Here is an 18,576-nt window from a genome sequence, read left to right on the forward strand (position 1 = left end):
AATCCCCCAAATCACCTCTATGGGCACCCCCATCTCCTGTAGTCTGCGCATCAATCGAGCTCTTGGTACCATGTCAAATGCTTTGCGAAAATCCACAAAGCTACAATAGATCCATCTCCCATGTGCTCTGCCCTCCTCAATGATGGCCTTGAGTGTCAGAATATGATCAAGAGTGGAGAAACCCCTCCTGAAGCCGGCCTGACCCTTTGCTCGTACACCCTCACCCTCTGCCCAATTACTCAAGTGTTGCTCCAGAGTAGATGCATACAACCGTGCCAAGTGTGTCCAACCATAATAGTGCGGTAGTTCCCAGGCTCTGTAGGGTCACCAGCCTTGAAGATGGGCACAATATTAGACAACCTCCAAGTCTCAGGTAATCCCTCACACATGGCACGATTGAACAACACTACGAGAACCTCCATCAGCATATCCCTGGCATGTATAAAGTGCTCCGCTACTAGACCGTCATGATCATATGCCTTCCCGGTCCTCATCCTGTCGATGGCCCTTTGTACCATCTCAGAGAGAGAGAGAGAGAGAGAGAGAGAAATGAAATGAAATGAAATGTTATATTAACGTCTTCAAAAAGGCCAGAGTGACCTATGAGACCAAACTGATTCAAAAGTGGTGAATCTGTTACAATGTCTGAAAAGTGTGAGTGTGAAAATAAATGTGAAAAACTAAATACAAAGTATTAGATAGACTTCTTAGGAGCATTCTGGGTGTCTGGCTAGAATGCTTCTAATCCTTTGTTGTAGTCTCCTCCGGTGAAGTGTGCTTCTGCATCTCGGTCGTGGTCGTCTAGATTTCCTAAGCTCAATCGCCCTGTCAATGAGGGTGCCTTTGGTATGAATGTGGGTACTCCTTTGTGCTCGCTGCTGGCCTCTTGCTTCTCCTTCCATTCCTGCTTCTCTCGATCCGAAGAAATCTGTGATCTGCCTCTGAGGCTGTAGTGCTCTTTGTCTTCTCATTAGATTATCCCTGTGTCGATGTAGTTCCAGTAGGTACAAGCCTAAGCACCTTTGATCTTGGTATTGCATGACTCTATCTAGAGGTCCAAAGCCTTCTTTGAATAGGCAATGGAAACGCCCACGTATCTCATAGTATACGGTCAAATGGCATATGTAGTGTAATTCTGTCTCCGGCTCCATTCCGCATAACTTGCAAATTCTGCTCTCAGTGGGATTCCCCTAAATCTGCCAAATTCAGTTTCCAGCTGGTGTGAGGATGTATGAATCTGACCAATAGCACATCTCAAACCATGAGACAGGTGGCTATCCATGTAGCTCGGGCGAATCACAAAACCATCTTCAGATAGCTGTAGGAAGTTTTCTTTGTAGTCGGCCATCTTCGTGCCCAATTCTTGTGTAGGGTCTACCCATGTCCTCTTAGTGTCTAACTGTATAAGATCCTGGCGGATGATTTTATTAATCTCCATTCGTGTGATTGCCAGTGATGGAGCCTCAGGAGAGTATTGGAAGGGGGGTAATCTTTCCATACTGAACCCGTGTCTCTGAAACCACGAGGACAGTTGCGCATACCAGCATGATGTATCTCCTTTCATTGCTAATTGTCGAGAGGATTCGAGGGCCAAACTAGTATATCGGCAATTATTTGTATCCCATAAACCATGTATAAAGGACACTGATCTGGTAAGAGCTTCAATTTCTATCGTAGGGGCAGCTAGTTCCGCTCGGGTAATCGCGTGTGGTACGGAGGCCTTGGCTCTAATCATTCGGGAAATCATAGATACCAAAGGTCTCTCCATTGACTTCCAATTATCCTGATCCACAGATGGTCCCCAAATCTGGACCCCATAAAGCATAGCCGAAGCCACCACAGTATCAAAGAGCCAAAGTTTTGTTCGTGGTTCCTGAAACTGCACTTGTGAACACATCCTCTCCAACCCTCCCAAGGCCGCAGAGGCTCTGGACAATCTAGCATCTGCTGCTTTCTTAAGAGTAAACTTCGGTCCTGTAAATATCACACCAAGGTATGTGTATGCATTTGTGTACTCTACTATATCCTGACCATATGCAAATGTAGGTGCCGATCTCCTAACCCACTGCGGTGTGGTGTTAAACACCATAACTTTGGTTTTACCCAAATTTACCGACAGTCCGCTGTCCTCCGCGAATTTATGTAATGCATCTAACTGCCTCTACATTCCATCTGGTGATTCTGCTATCAATACAATATCATCTGCATATAACAACAAAGGGATCCATGACCCTGCAAGTTTAGCACCTCTGTCACCCTCTCTATCAATGTAATCTAATACCTCATCTATATACATATCAAATAAAGTAGGGGACAGTGGGCATCCCTGCTTTACTCCAACGGTGGAATGAACAATGTCGGAATCCCCTTCTGGAGTACGTACATAACCAGTTACTGACCCGTATAAGGCCATGATCCCCCAGATAATCTCTTTGGGGATCCCTAACTCTTGCATTCTGCGCATCAATCTGGCCCTTGGTACTGTATCAAAAGCTGTCCGAAAATCCACAAAGCAGCAATACATCCTTCTCTCGCTTGCTCTTCCTTCCTCAATAATGGCTCTGAGCGTAAGAATATGATCTAAAGTGGAATAACCCCTCCTGAATCCAGCTTGTCCTGTTGCCCTTATGCCCTCATTCTCTGCCCATCTACTCAATTTTTGTTCCAGAATGGATGCGTACAGTCGGGTCAATGTGTGACCCACCATAATGGTACGGTAGTTCCTGGGTATCATAGGATCCCCTGACTTGAAAATAGGTATGATAGTAGATAATTTCCAAGATTCAGGTAATCCTTCACACATGACCCGATTAAACAGACGAGCAAGGACTTCTGAAAGTAGATCCCTTGCATGGATAAGATGTTCTGCTACTAAACCCTCATGATCATATCTTCTTGTCTTCATCTTATCAATGGCTTTTTCCACCATTTCCGTAGTAAAGAAAGTACTAGTAGCAGGGCATGGCTCTAGCGGATCTGGTAATGGAGGCTGTCCAGATACCATATATAATGATGTTACATATTGACCCCAAATCTCAGGAGAAGTAATTGTCGGAGGCGATGAGTGCTCGTGAAATAAACGCCAGGCCTCATGTGAGTCCTGACTCAAGAAGAGCTGATATAAATCCTTCTCCAATTTGGCTAAAAATTCCCTTTTCTTGCGACGTACTATACGCCGAAGAGCAATCCGAGACTGCTTATATGTGATGATCCCAAGTGTAAGCTCTTTCTGGACCTGGGTTCTCGTCTCTCTGCATTCCTCGTCGCACCAATTGTTTTGAGGCATGTTCCCAGATCCTCTCTTCTGATCAAGCTGAGTATGTGGGTATGCCTCTTGTGCTGCTCCATGTAGTATCTCTGTTAGCTGAGAAGTAATCTCCTCTACAGTATATACTGGCTCGGCTGCCCACATCCTATTATAGATCTTTTCCACATAGACTGAATCACTCTCTGGCGTGAAAGTATATCTTGTGTGTGTCTTCTTCCTTTGTACTTGAGAGGCATTGTATTGGAAGGAGATTGATAAGGTCAAGAGAGCATGATCCACTGCAATCCCAACCGGTCTGGGTCCCACCTTAAAGTCCTCGATACTAGAAATAAAGCTTGGTGAAGTCATGACATAATCCACTGTACTGGCCCCATGCCTGTGCGGGAAGCATGTGAATCCCCCAGATAAAGGGAAATTCTCTAGACCATTAAGTATGGCCAAACCATATGTAGTTGCCATTTCCATGAGATGTCTCCCATATTCAGTGTGTTCTTTATCCTATGAGTTTCTAGTAAGCCCCTCCTGTGATAAATCCACTTCTCTGAGCATTTCCTCAGAAGTATCATAAAATACTGCTTGAGAGTTGACTGTTCTGGCATTAAAGTCTCCTAGGAGAACGATCTCCATCTCTAGAGAACTCCCATATGTCATTATTCAATATGGAGAAAGGGGATTGTCCTTTAGGTGAGGAGTAGACTGATGTACTTGGAGGGAAGTAGCATATAGCGATATATAGAAATCTACCTGTCTCGGCTCTCATTCTCACCCACATATACCTTGCTTGTTCATCTTTCCTGATAATCTGTAGTAGTGGTTTCAGCTCCTCTTTAAATAAGACTGCTACTCCTCCTGAACCCCAGCTACCTCGCAGAGATCTCTTGTCTGGTCGACCAGCTGTTTCCCATAAATACCCCTTCACATGTGGCATAAGCTGTCCCGGTATCTGGTGTGTCTCTGAGTAGAAAACTATGTCTTTGCCCCTAAAGCTGTCTTCAAAGGCACCTACATCTAGCCTATATGATCCATTACAATTCCACGCCGCTATCCGGAGCGTCACCCCATAGGTCTCGCACCGTCATGATGAGCGCTTTTCCAGAACCACTACTTTCCCTCCTCTATAAAAGGCGATTTTCCCCTTTTCTCTTGCTGCCCTGATCTCTGGCATCAACTCTTGCATGTGTGTAACTTGTGCCAATGTAAGGTCATCTTCTAGGAAAATACCGGTTTTCTTAAGAGTTGGCCTCTTCTTTAGAAATTCTTTCCTTATTTCTATATTCGGGAAGCGGAGAATAAGTGCCCTATCCTTTATGTTTCCCTTCTCGTCGATTCCTTTCTTGCCCACTCTCCATGCACTTGTGTGAGTAGGCTCTGTGATGCCCATGCGTTGTAGCAGTTCCCTCACTTCTTCATCTACATTCTCTTTGTCTTTGACTCCTGTGACCCGCACATGCAGAGCCCGATTCTTCCTTTTCTGCTCTTCCTCAATGGTCATATTAATAATGGTGGAGGTAGGTGTGGTCTCAGGCATCTGGGCCTTTCCTTTCTTCGCATCCTCAATCCATTTCTCTGCTTCATCAACCTTTTCTTGTGTCTTAACAAGACGTTCCGCCCATGAAGATGCCGTTTTCGATTTCTGTTCATCTCCTTCCTGTAGAGCTTTCATCTGACCCTTCATGTCCTCCAGCTCCTTCAGCACCGAAGGTTGATCGTCTCCCTTCTCCTTCGTTGCAGATTTGCAAGCCGCAAGTTCTCCTTTTAGCTCCTCGATTATTGCATTTAGAGAGAGAGAGAGAGAGAGAGAGAGAGAGAGAGAGAGAGAGAGTACCCTATTCTTTTCAGAAAGCTCAGCTTTGTATGCAGCTTCAGCAGCTTCCGTTTCTCTAGCATGAGTTTCTGTCATTGTTGTTCTTTTCTTATTTTCCAGAAAAATCTGTGAATGGACTTTTTCAGGCATTAAGCATCTCCAGACATGACAAAACAAATGCCAAAGATGGTTGAGGGCAATAGACCTTCAGAGCCTGAATTTGCTTAGCTACAATTGATGCCTGCACATAGTTACCATCATTCTCCCATCCCTTTCTGCAATTCTCAAGGCCCTTAATGATGTCCCTCAGCTGTATACAACAAATCTTGTAAGAAATAAAGTCTCATGTGCAAGCTTTCAGGTCACTAAGCTTTGCTTATATTAGATGATTACTTGAAAGGAAATGCACGCACAGGTGCACATACACAAAACAAAACAAGACTAGCTACTAATCCTTCCAGACTTTATTAGAGATGCATTAGTACAAATTAAGCAAGACAATCTACAAGAATTATTTACAACAGGCTGTTACAAAGGAATTCAACCTTGAGTGCGAGTTTCATCAACCATAATACATCAGTGCCCATTCACCTGTTCTTCATGAGTCACGACACCAGCCTCGTATACCCACTTACGACCAGGACTCCTTTGCATGCTCCTACGAGAATTTGTTGAGCTGCCACATGGACTGCAAAATAACCACGCAAAATTTTTGGCCCTTCTTTCTGTGCTCAGAGGAATAAGAGCTTGCATAACCTTTTCATTAGCTGATGCATGCAAACAGGATAAGCCAAAACTTTGCAAATGATTTCTCATCTTGCCCATGGTAAGACTAAACTGCAATACACAAAGACTGTTCCCAACAAAATCTAATCATGCTTGGAACTTTGCTGTCTAGAAACTGTCAAGGTTTCCAACGGGTCACAGCACAGATCATTTTCTTTTACAAAACAAGTCCACCATATGAGTAAGTTTCTCCAATGGGAAGCAGATCATTCCTAAATTCTAATATCTTGCACATGACAAGACAAAATGGTCTTACACTCCTTGAAAAACAAATATTTCCCTATTTGTCAGAGCTCAAGGTCTCTGGAAAAGAACTTTTTAGAGGAGCTCAGGGTCTCCCAAAAAGGGGAAAAATTTTTCAAAAAAGATCCAAATTATGTATGAAACATTTCAGAAACAAAGACACTTTTAAGGAAATGCGGCCCAGGACATGTTTGCAATACCTTGGACTTGCAATAGATGTGTTTCTATTCAACTTCTGGGCTGACTGCAATGTTAACTGCTTTACGGTACATGCAAGAAAAATAGCCATACATACATGAGAGATTATTTTTTCAAAGATTGAGGCAATTATTCACTAATATTACTTGCAGCTTGAGAAATCATAGCCATGTATTTTAGGACGCGGATAAACCAGGTAATGTGTCCAGTGAAGCTCAAACTAACAATCTTCTAGGCTTAATTGAAGTAATATTTATTTGTTTCAATATATGCTCAAATAATGATTAGTAGCGAATAGCATAGAGAAATACAACCTCTGCTTTGATGTAATACTTTTCCAAACAAATGGAATTACAATAATAAAAATGCCATCAATCAAAATTCTTAAAGGAAATAACTTATTACTTACCTACACAAGTCAATCAGCATTTAAGAATCTATAACTCCGCTTTGATTTCCAAAAGAATATAAACGGTGGTCTATACAGGTAACATGGAGAGAAATCCACGGTGATAGTCAGTGAGCTGTTAAATTTATCTTGGCAGAAAAGGAAATTTACTGAAATAGGGCGAGGCCCAGTGACAAACATGTACCACTTAAGCGCCCGTGCCTAGAAAGAATGTGTGTCCAACCCAGAACTCAAGGCCACTGGAGCAAAGGAAGGAATTACCAGTACAAGACATTTAAAAGGGGAATCTCTAGCATTTGATTGGTCAGACCATAATTTTCATTTAACATATCACTTAATGGATTCACGGGGGGCAAAGTGTAGAATAAACAATAGATAGTCCATCACAAATCAAACGTCTATCCAGGATACACATCTTGTAATCACTTCCGGCGAGTAACCGGATGGAAACACAGAGATAACTGCAAACTTTACACTTGGCAATACTCTAATACTTCAAAACACTTGAATAACTAAGAGAGACGACATGACTCGGCGGAGTTCCGAGCCAAGACACACTGGCCCCAAAGACTGGTGCCCCTTTCGGTATTTCTTCATTATTAGGGTTCGCAAAGTACAACTCCCAAGGGTCCGATTCTCTCTAAGAATCTACGTCCAGATGCTCTCAAGGAGTGGCCTTTTGGGCACTTATAAAGAGTACAAGGGATGCCAAAATTAGAGCCCCATAAGCAGCAGATACAAAAGCACTTAATCCTCAAAGCATCTGCACCAACAACTGGTGCTAAAATCTGCCAAAAACAGCGGCACGATTTGCGGAAATCTATACAGTTGCCACGTGGCATGTCAGGGCGAATCACGGAAAGGTCCGTACAGTCTGCCACGTCATCATGTTAGCATAATTTGCGGGCTGTCTGTATTACAACTGCCATATCATCAATTTTTATGAAGTTTTTGGTTTTTGTGTGTGTGTGTGTGTGAGAGTGAAATTACGCGAGGCAAATCTCTGCACTCTGTCGCGAGCCTTTCTGCGCGCTGCTCCAGCCCACTACGCATGCGTCAGCAGGTGTGTGAGTGTGTGTGTGTGCCCTTCGCAAAAGCCTGCTCGCCTGCCACTCTGCCCAGCCTATGAGGGCCTGTGTGTGTGTTCGCGTGTGTGTGGGTGTGACAGTGTGTGAGTGTGCGTGTTGCAGTCAGCGGCAGCGCGAGTAACAAGGCTGCACCATTGTAACCCTGGCAGTGAACAAGTTCTGTGCACGATTCTGTATACTGCGCGCAGACAGTAAGTGGAGACAGCCTGCTACCTAATTGCGTTCTGCAGATTTGGCCTAATTGTATCTGCTCATTGCTGTCAAAATTTAGTTCGAATTGTTGCAGTATCAGTGCTAGACAATTTACAATTACGCACAAATTACAATATTACAGGCAAAGTTTTAGCAGATGTATGAGTTCTGTGGGAGATGTACATATCTCTGAGGTCTTTGTAAATAGATAAAGTATCAAATTACCAAAAAAAAAGGGAAAAACAGTATTTGCTTTAGTTCTCGGTCGTGGTCCGGTTGATGCAGTCAGAGTTCCCGTGCATCTTCAAGCGTCGTAGAGCCATGGAGAGTGTTTCGGAGAGTGCTTCCGAAATCAAAACTTGTCTGTATGAAGACTTCGAAGAGGCCCGAAAAGCCTGGAATGGTTAGGAACCTCCCTTGAGGTGCGAATTCCAGTACAGGACCTGATGGATCCGGTAGCGCAATATGCCATGAATGCGGTCATTTTGTTTTTCCCTGGCAAAATGCCTGTTGCACAGGATGTCGGACAGTGGGTTGATTTCCTACTCAAACGCCAGGCTGTCCGAGGCGTTTATTTTGGTGCTCGGGGTTTCTATGAGGTATTATTGGCAAATAATGAGGCTAGAAACCTCTTGCTGGAGATGTCTCCTTTTTTTGGCACGCAGATGACTCGTGTTCTGCCTTCGGCACTTACGAAGGACTATCAAAGTCTTATTCGTCACAAATGTCCTGTGTGGGTGGAAATTGTTGATTTTCCCCGCACGTGGAGGCATTTTCTTCCTTTGTTGGCTGCTCAACTTGGCAAGGTCATTTGCCCGCCAAAATTGGACGCGAACACTAACAGGTTTTGCATTCTGTGGGATACGGATAAGCAAACCCCGGATGGAATTATGGTGGATTGAAGGGATCCTTGGGTGGGCAAGCGCCCTTTTAAACTTAAACGGGGCAAATTTGCTAACTCGGCCACATGCAATCTGAATGTCCTGAACCTGTTTTGCAGCCCCCTCTTTCGGCTGTTCCTTCCTCTGCCCCTGCCCCTATAGGCAAATCAGTTGGTGAAGCTAACTTGAATGGAATCCCTGCAATGAAGGTGGCTTCTAATGCAGATAAAGGGAAAAACAAAAATCCGCCGTCTGCGAATGTTGGGAATGTAAATGCAGGGAAAGGAAAAAATGTTGCGTCGACTGATGTTGGCTCGTGGGCGATACCTAAAAAGACAGTAAAAATTCGTACTCCACCTTCATCCCGTAATTATGTTCCTCTGGTTAATGCCAATAAGAATGTATCATTTAAGCAGCTTCCCTGCAATGACAATCGCACGTTGATTGACGCTTGGGAAAAAGCGATGCACTCTTATAAGGATGTACTTTTGGACGAGGCTTCCACTTCTCAGGCAGTCTCTATGGACAAGTTTCCTGCTTTGACTCAGCGGATGGGTTCTGGCATGGATGTGGTGGATGGAGATGTCCATATGGGCATCTCGACTTGATCCTTCCATTTCGTGCCGTTGTAAATATGGTTTTAATGCATAGTCGCATTAAATGCATTTCATATAATGTGCGTGGGTTACGTAGCCTGGACAAATGGCGGCTGACCTGGCACTATGTGCATACATGTAAGGCAGATATCGTGGTTTTGCAAGAACACAACTAGGATGACTTTGTTGATCAGTGTTCTATTTCGCAGGTTACTGGATTGCATATGCTGGTTTGCATGATTACTCAGGTTTATTGATGTTGGTTCGGCATGAGCTTCAGCCAGTTCTCTTGTATAATGATCCGAATGGCCGTTGGATGGTGATTCAATGCTTGTTGAATGGTCAGGTGTATGAATTTGGAGGTGTTTATGCGTATACACCATCTGGACAAAGGGCTGCTCTATGGCGAGACATCTCTTCTCGCTCATGGACCTCGAGTGCATTCCTTTGCGGTGATTTTAATAATACCCCTGAGATGGATGATAGTACCACTGGCAATTCACATATGTTGTTTGCGGAAAGGCAAGAATGGGATAATCTCTTTGCTGTTACTCAGATGATTGATATATGGCGGCATTTATATCCAAATGCATCTGGTTTTACTTTTCAGCATGTTGCCCATTCTTCTTATCGAGCGCAGTTGGACAGATGGTATTTGCTTAATTTGCAACAATATGAGGAATTTGTATGTGAGGTCAACATCGATTACACCTTGCAGTTATCGGATCATTAACCCTGTTTTGCTGTATGTGAGTTTTGGACAGACTCGTTGTGATCGGGCTCTTCCCAGGAAACGTATGCTACTTGTCAATAATGCTTATCTCACACATGAGGTTTTTCGGGGAATGATCTCTGAGGTTATTCCCCCTAAGCTGGTACATATGCATCTTGATCTTGATGCCGCTTGGTATCACTTTGTTATGAGGGTGCAAAGTGTTATTTGTGACTATGGCAAGCATTACATGCAGTGCACTCGAGGGGAAGTCAAAGATGCGAAGCATGCTTGTCAACGATTGCAAGAGTTGGCTGATTTGCGGCCTCTGTCTAATTCTGAGATGTTGGAGCTATGTGAAGCTTCTGTGTGTATTCAACGTAATGACAAGCGAAAGCTTGCTAAATGGCAGACGCGTGCTCGTCAACAGGCTTTCATGGATAAAGGCTGTGCTTCAAAGCAATTTTTTCTCATGTGCAATCAAGCGCGTTATGCTTTCCTCGAGTGTTTGGACTTCTTCAAAGCAGGAACTTGCGAATGCCATGGTTTTGCATTATCGACAGGTGTTTGCTGCTCCTTCTCAGACATCTTTGGCTGCTTGCCATGCGCGTCAATTGATGCTTTCCTTTTTCACTCCGATTATATCCCCGCAAGATGCATGTGATCTTGAGGACCCCTTCACTGCTTCAGAATTGCATAGTGCGTTGCTTGCTTTGGGCCGTTGGCGGTCTCCCAAATGGGATGGCTTACTGTGGAATTTTTCCTCTCCTTCTGGGAGGATCTTGAGCATCCACTGCTTTACATGATTAATGCGGTATGGGAGAAACAAGATTTGCCGATATCTTGGAAAGAAGGTTTACTTAAATTGCTGCCTAAGCAAGCGCTTTGTGAGCGATTCTCTCATTGGCGTCCGATTACTTTGATGCCGGTGGTTTATAAGATATTGGCTAAGATGTTGGTGCACCGCGTTAAGGACCATCTTTTTGCAAGACTCCATCAAGCTCAATATGGTTTCATTCCACGTCGCCAGATTATGGATAATCTGGCTAATGTTTTGATTGGCATGGAGTACGCTAAGTACACTCAACAAGATGTGTTGGTTATGCAAGTTGACATTGAAAAGGCCTTTGACACTGTACAGTGGGACTTCATTGCCGCCACCATGATGTGTTTAGGGTTTGGTCCTGAATTCGCCAATGTGGTTTATTTTTTGTATGCATGTAGCACGTTTTCAGGGATATTAGAAGGTGACTTAACTGAATCTTGGCCTCTTGGTTGTTCGGTCAGGCAGGGCTGCCCTCTTAGTGTTGCTGTTGCTACTCACCCATTGTTGACTTATCTTGATCACTTGACCTCTGTTCAGAGTCTGCATGGTCTACGGTTACCTTCGGGTCGTACATTCGTTGGCCAGGCTTACGCTGATGATTCGTTGTTTATGCCTCGTAATCAGCAGGCGGATGTCAAGGTGATTATGGAAGCCTTGGAACTGTTTGGCATTGCGGTTGGGCTTAGAGTCAACTTTTGTAAATCGAAGCTTCTGCCTCTCCGTTCTTGTGATTGGCATAGTCTGTTGTGGCCAGGTGAGATTGTGTCTTCAAATGTGATCACTAGGCATTTGGCTTATCCAATTGGATGGAATGTTACTCACTCTCAGAAAGTCGATTGGGTCATGCAACGCTTGAATGTCAAATTGCATTACTGGAAGCTTTCTACTTGGCCCTTGCATGTTCATCTGCGAATTGTTCAGAGTATCCTGTTGGCATATGTTCAGTTCTTTTTCCACTGATGGATTGGCCTCGCCGATGACTTAATTCTCTTATGTCGGACATTATGTCCCATTTGTGGCGGACTCATGCAACGAAAAAAGGCTTACTCTTGATGTCGATGGAGAAGCTTTTCACTCCTAAACGTCTTGGTGGACTTAATATCTTAGATTTGCGCAGGCATGTGTTTGCGCGGAAAGCTATGTTGTTGCCCACTCTTGTGCAACAAATTCAGCCTTGGACTTTGATGTTTGCATTCCTCGGTCAGCACGTTGTTACTCCTGCTTTTGGCCATTGGCAACCCTCTCTCTGGGAGGTGGCAATGAAGTCCCATTCCTAGGGTTGTCTTTCAAAAAAGGTTCTGGGCATTTGGCATTTTCTCACCGACGTTGCAGCATTTTGCGGTCTTCTTCATGTGGGTCAGATACAGGGCTTTCTGGACCGTGTGGAGTCAGCGTAATGCTTACATGTTCCATCGTACTCATGCGGATCCATTCCCTCTCTTCAGGATTTCTCTTAGGCAATCGTTATGGTTTGCTTTGGAAGTTGGTGATATCACCTTAGAGATGCATCAGCTTTCATATGAATGTTTTTAGCTATGCTCTACAGATGAGGAGTTTCCCACTAGTAATTTAATCAATCGATTTACAAAAAAAAAGTGTGTCCCTAGTTTTAGGCCCCTCGGCAAAGCTTTATAAGTTGGGAAACTTCTATTTCTTCTAAATTTTAGGCTTCTCAGCTGGTTCATGCAGAACTCAGTCAAGTTAGTCCAAGACCGAAAGGCCTCTCAGAAGTCCTAACATCATGTAAATGGCGTTCAAATGCAACTGTTTCCTAGAAAATTGATCACAGCTCAGAGGATTCCGGTTTTAACCAAGAGATGAACCACCTTTCTAGGGGGAGTGAGTCTGGGGCGCACCAAACGAACGCATTGATCCAATGCATCTATGACCTCGACGCAGAAACCCTAACCCTAAAACCCATCACATAGCGCCTGCTAAAATCAAGCAATCGTCCTCAATTGTGGGTTACAGTAAAAATGCTCACTCTTCTAACATTCACGCAACTTAAAATCTCACAATCAGTCATGTATTCTTGTGTCATGCTGGCCATGCACACATAAAAGCTAGCTGCAAACACCTCGGGTGCATCTGAAAATCTGCCTTATGGCTAGTTTCTTAGCCAATGCCTATAAAGGTCATTGGATCTTGCTTGGATGTCGATCACACCCCTAAGATCTTAGCCAATGCCTATAAAAGGTCATTGGATCTTGCTTGGATGTCAGTCACACACCCAAGATCTTAGCCAATGCCTGTAAAAGGTCATTGGATCTTTGCTTGGATGTCGATCACATACCCAAGATCAGAGTTCTTAGTCATAACCATAATCTTTCTTGATCGTAAATTCGTACAAAAAAAATCTTTGTTCATCACTAATCTTTATTCATAGTTTCTTTCCTTGATCTGCCGTCGCTCCTTGTGTAGTTTGATTACCAAAGTTCAACACCAACTCTTTGTTCTTGTGCTTCAATTGGATCATTCTCTTGTGTCAAATTGGGCATGATACTCATAAAACCAAGGCATGCCCAATAAAACATCACATCCTCCCAAATCCATAATGTAGAAGTCAACCGGATTTGTAAATGTTTGAACTTGTAGTCGAAGTGATCCGATCAATGGTGTTGATGACGTGTAGGTTCCATTAGCCATTCGTGCTTCAATTTGTGTCTCGTTGGCATATTCCTCAATATCAAATCTTGCAACTAATTCTAGAGAGAGAATTTTGTATGGAGCCTAAATCAAAGAGGATAAGGGCATCTTGATCTTTAACCTTTCCCATATCTTAAGATGGTTCATTGGACGGGTCGACGATAGGAACACGTATCAAATCAGAAATCAATCCAAGTGAGTGTCGAAGTTTTTTGTTTTCTGTGCTTTCATACATGGCTGATCTTTTGTTATTGGGGTTTTCCGGGCAATCCCAAACAATATGGCCGTGAAGGCCACATTTGTAACACCTCCTAATCGATACTGTGCCATCTCTGCAGGAGTCCATCGTCCATCAAATGTGTTGGCAACTAAACTAGTTCGCAGTTGTGTGGTATCTTGGGTGGAGGATTGAGGATTTGGGTTTCTCTTCTAGGAAGGGGCGGTAATGTCAATGAATACCAATTATTTCTTCATAATGTGATAGCCCACTCTTGCATGTGACATAAGCCGTCATATATTTGATACCACTTTTCTTATGCAGTGAGCTTGCAGTGTAAGGGGTAGGCCAACAGCGTACTTCTAATTTGTTATGCAAAAGTAATGTCTCAAAAGGTGCAAAATGGCAGATAGGTGTTCCAAAATCTTTGGTTGTAAATTGGAAGAGTGTCCAAAGGGTACATCCTGAGACCAGACCATGCTAGAATTATATCTACTTTGAATGTCTCATCAAGGAAGCTTGGATAGAAAATGAGCTTGAAGTCATGCCAAGTCTTTGGACTGTCTGGTTTCTTGGTTAGGGCAACCCACCATGTCAAAGCTTTATCTTTGAGGAAAAAAAGTGACTCATAGCAACTTGGATTCTTCTGTAAAATTTCCATTATTGAACAAGACATCAAACTGTTGTAAGAACTTGAGAGCATTGTGGGAATCTTGGACACCTAAGGAGGTGAGAAAATTTCCCCTCGTGTTTGTAGATCAGGTAGCGTGTTCCAACTTTCCCTTGCTGTAGGTGGAAACAACACCTATAGGGAAATCAAGGTGGTGAAACGAAACACCACCAAATAAACTAAAACATTTCAAGATTAAAGAAAAGATAAATGATGTCTACTTTTGACTCAAGCTGCCCGATACTTGGAAGATTCACAATGCATTCCATGCGAGTCTCTTGAAACCTTTCAAAGGTGAGGTGCCAGTTCATGGGGAGCCTGATGAGCAACCTGAAGTGGAAGAGAGCGAGGAGATACTCGTTCCTGAACAGATTTTGGCACACAAGGAAAGAAAGATAAAAGGTAAAGTGATTCGGCGGTTCTTGGTTAAATTCAAGAACTTTCCGGCATTAGATGCGAAGTGGATGGAGGAGGAGAACCTAGCAGATACTCCTCAGATTTTTGAACTTTACCTTGTAGGGCCTCTACCATCCTCAGCTGGACAGCTACCATGGGGAAGTGCTCTAAGGGCCGCGTGGAGCTCCTCTAGCTGAAGAGGCAGTTCAAGCCTCTGGCGCATCTCCTAAGTCACAAGACAAGGCATCTATGCCCACACCTGCTCTCTGCATGCATCCTAACGCTCTGACTAAGGCTCTGTTGACAACAGGTCACGGTAAAAGTCAGTAGCAACTGCACGCATGTCCTCTGGCTCTGAAGCAACTGACCCGTCAGGCCTGTGCTGGAAAGCTCCTGGCAAGCGTACTGCAACCGCTCCTCCAACCAGGGACTGTTTGGATGCTGCTCCTGCATCCTCTGCAAGGGAGCAATGCCTCGTCGAAGACGCTACTCCTCCTCCCATGCTGCAGCCAGGCGGCTGTAGCCTCTTGGAGAAATAGCCGACTAAGCTGAGCAAGTCTAGAGGCCACTCTGTCAACAAGAGATTCCTGCATGTCTAAGCCCTCTGTCCAAAGGGCCACCACTCGCTCTCTGAGCGCAAAGTCCAACAAGACCCTCTGAGGGATGCGTAGCATCGTGCTCCCCCTCCTCTGTCTATCTGTCACTGTGAGAATCAGTGGTGCATGGTCCGAAAAAGAAGTTCTGGCCAGAATGCAAACTATCCCACCCAAATCACAAAAATGGTCGCTAGTGTAGAAGTAATCTATCCAAGATAGATTCACTCCTCCCACTCTGCGGTACGAGCGAAGCTAGAATGCTGCCACACATCTGAAAGCCGCAGAGTCGTACATAACCTCTCCCAAGCTGCCAACTCAACTCCATGCGCTGTAGTGTGGCTACCTCCAATCCTATCAGAGGGGTCCTCCAACATGTTGAAGTCGCCCCCAATGCACCATTGCTCTGCTTGCGGCAAAGACTCTACAATGTGAGACCAAAACTCTGGACATGCACTTGCCACATTGGGCGCATAGATGTTCAGGAAACCCAAGAGTCACCCCTGAACCTGCATAGTAATCCACTGAGGCCTGCCAGGCACAATAATCCCTCTATCCACAATGGCCTGCAGCCAAGAGTCCGCAATAGTCATACATACCCCTCCCTGGATACCACCAGGTCCAAATGCAGCTGACCAAAAAGTCTCATATCGTCCACACAAAAGCTAACCACAACGTCTAATGAGGCTCTCACACAGATGATGCTCCTGTAACATAAGAAGGTCAATCTATCCTCCCACAAGGCATCGTTGAAGCTCCTGACGCAGTCGGCCCCTCTGACGTTGAAATCGGGGCCCACCTAATCCTTGCACGTTCCATGAGACGATCCTCATGGGGAGCGAGGGAGAATTGATGCTGTAGCAGCAACTAACCATGCTATCTTCGAGGCAAGCTGGGATTGGGAGTAATCCGTATCCGAGCGTCTCCGAGATAGCCGACTGCAAAGAGTGTCTAGCCAAAGCCCAAGTAGAATGAGCCGTGCGCAAAGCAACCTCCTCTGTCCAAGAGTCCTTACGTATGTGTACATAACATGGAGGGCTCTGCGTGTCAGCAAAGAAGTGAACCACAATGTGTCTACATCCTGCCAAGTCTGGAGGTGTCACAGAAAACTTGGCCAACGGCCACAGAGTCCGAACCAAGTCCGTAACCCCTAGGTCTCCCATGTGATGAGAGAACTCTAGGGCTGTGCCTACAGCCACTCCAACACTGAGTCTAGAGTCCACTCAGACTGGTCCCTGCCGCATAGGGGAAAAGGGAAGCCAACCGTTGAGTCCAAGGCCTCTATCCCCGTAGCTGCAAGGAACAATACATGAACTCTGAAGCAAGTTTCCTCAAGGTCTGATAAGGGGTCGCCGAGAAACCGTATAAAGTCGTAGGAAAAGAAATCCCAACGACGACGAATGTCGAAGCTCGTCAGACCACGAGAAACTGTTGCAAAGGGGGTCGTCTACACCAAGAGAGGGGGTCGCAAGAAAGACTGTCCCTCTCTCGCCAAGCGACTCGTGGCAAAAGCGTTGCCAAGAGATCTCCTAGAAACCGAGGAAGGTCCTGCCCCCTGGGATAGCTGTGGGGATGGAGCGGGAGGAGATGTGGGAACAGGGGGCTCAAGGGAGAAGGGGGGAGCGGGGGAGCGGCAAAGGGAGGAGGGCGAGATGGAGAGGCAGAGGGAGGAGGTGGAGGAGGAGGGGCAGGAGGGGGGAAGGAGGGGTTGTCGAGGGTGAGGCTGAGGTGGAGGCTGGAGCAGGGACCTCGTCCTGCTGAAGAGGGTCAAATCGGTTCCCTGTGGGAACCCATTGCTGCTGGACAGGAGCCTGGGGACCACTCTGAGTGCTACGCTGGCGCGGTGGCCCCTGTCGATGTCGACCACGAACCTGTTGCCAACCCTCCTCCGCTTGAGCCCCAGGCTTGAGAGGGTGGCTTTGCCTGCGTACCCTGAGACTCTGTCTGCTGTTGCTGGCCAACCCTTGAAGGCTGTGGCTTAGCCTGTGGTGTAGGTCGGAGTCTCCGCCGTGGACAGGCCTTCGCAAGATGGCCCATCTGTCGACAAATGAAACACTGATTCGGGAGGCCCAAATAATCCACGCTCTGTCAGAACCAACCACCGCTCACCCGAGGTAGTAGGATGACCTTCGGGAGAGTGTGGGTGTCCCAAACTAGAACACGTACTGTGGGGATGCCGGCCGCCTTGGCAGCTACAGAGGCTGCCGTGCGAGGTGTCTCCAGGACAGTCCTACTCCCTCCTCAGGCCGGGGAAGCAGACTAAGATGGGCAGGTCTGCCTCCTCGACAAGAACGTCGGTAGTTGGGCCGAAACCGTAGCGCCACTGTCGAAAGTGTGCTCGAACTTCGCGGATGGGCTCATCATAATGACCTTGGACACCATCTCGGGAGTCTCAAACTCTATCTGGTAGTAGCCACGTCCGAGAAGCTGAACATTGAGAATCTTGTCTACCTCTGCGAGAAGGCGGGCCTGAAGGAGATCGCGCAGTTCCCCTCTGATGGGTCTGGTGCCGAGAATCTTGCAAATAACAAAGGTGGCCTGAAGGCGCGCCACCTCTGCCTCTAAGCTCGCTTGCTCTATCGGCGAAAGAGCAAGTCGAATGGTGGGTTCTGCAGGGTCGGGCGAGGGGGATGCAGTGGAGTTCCTCTGTGGTGGAACATAATCCTTCATCTGTGTTTGTTGCTGCAAGGGCGAACAAAGGGGTGTCGAAGGCGACGAAACGAGCGTTGAGAGTCGAAGCCGCTGTGAAACCGGTTCTGACAACGACAGAGACTCGAGGCGGGGGGGATGGCACAAGCAGGAGGAGCAGGGGGAAGGGAGCGAGATGATGGGCAGAGGCAGCGGGATAGGGAGGGAGGGGGGCAGCGCGAACAGGGTGGGAGGGGACAGCGAGGGACAGGGTGGGAGGGCCAACGGGACAACGGGAGAGGAGGCAGCGAGGTGAGGCGATATGAGGAGAGCAGCCAGGGGCAGCAAGGCGAGGGGGGAGCGTTGTGAAGGGGGGAGGGCTGGGCCGGGCTGGCGATGGCGGGCAGAGCAGGCAAGGCGCGC

At 46.0% G+C, this 18,576-nt stretch overlaps 1 protein-coding gene across 3 annotated transcripts in view; it reads right to left on the reverse strand.

Moving 5' to 3' along the window:
- LOC147462754 (uncharacterized) overlaps positions 1 to 18,576 on the reverse strand; it is a 76,579-nt gene that overhangs the window by 19,874 nt on the left and 38,129 nt on the right. The window contains exons 2-5 of one of the 3 annotated variants that reach the window (XM_086485298.1): positions 6,302 to 6,360; positions 5,664 to 5,760; positions 5,278 to 5,382; positions 5,094 to 5,198 (exon numbers count right to left, since the gene is read on the reverse strand). In XM_086485298.1, coding sequence (XP_086341424.1) covers positions 5,094 to 5,198; positions 5,278 to 5,382; positions 5,664 to 5,760; positions 6,302 to 6,360 — 366 coding nt within the window. The remainder of the gene's footprint in view (positions 1 to 5,093; positions 5,199 to 5,277; positions 5,383 to 5,663; positions 5,761 to 6,301; positions 6,361 to 18,576) is intronic. The other 2 variants (XM_086485307.1, XM_086485312.1) reach the window with 2 other exon arrangements.

This window comes from Adiantum capillus-veneris, chromosome 2 (assembly GCF_014529385.1).
Source record: "Adiantum capillus-veneris isolate H3 chromosome 2, ASM1452938v2, whole genome shotgun sequence".
In the NCBI taxonomy this organism is placed as follows: Eukaryota; Viridiplantae; Streptophyta; class Polypodiopsida; order Polypodiales; family Pteridaceae; genus Adiantum; species Adiantum capillus-veneris.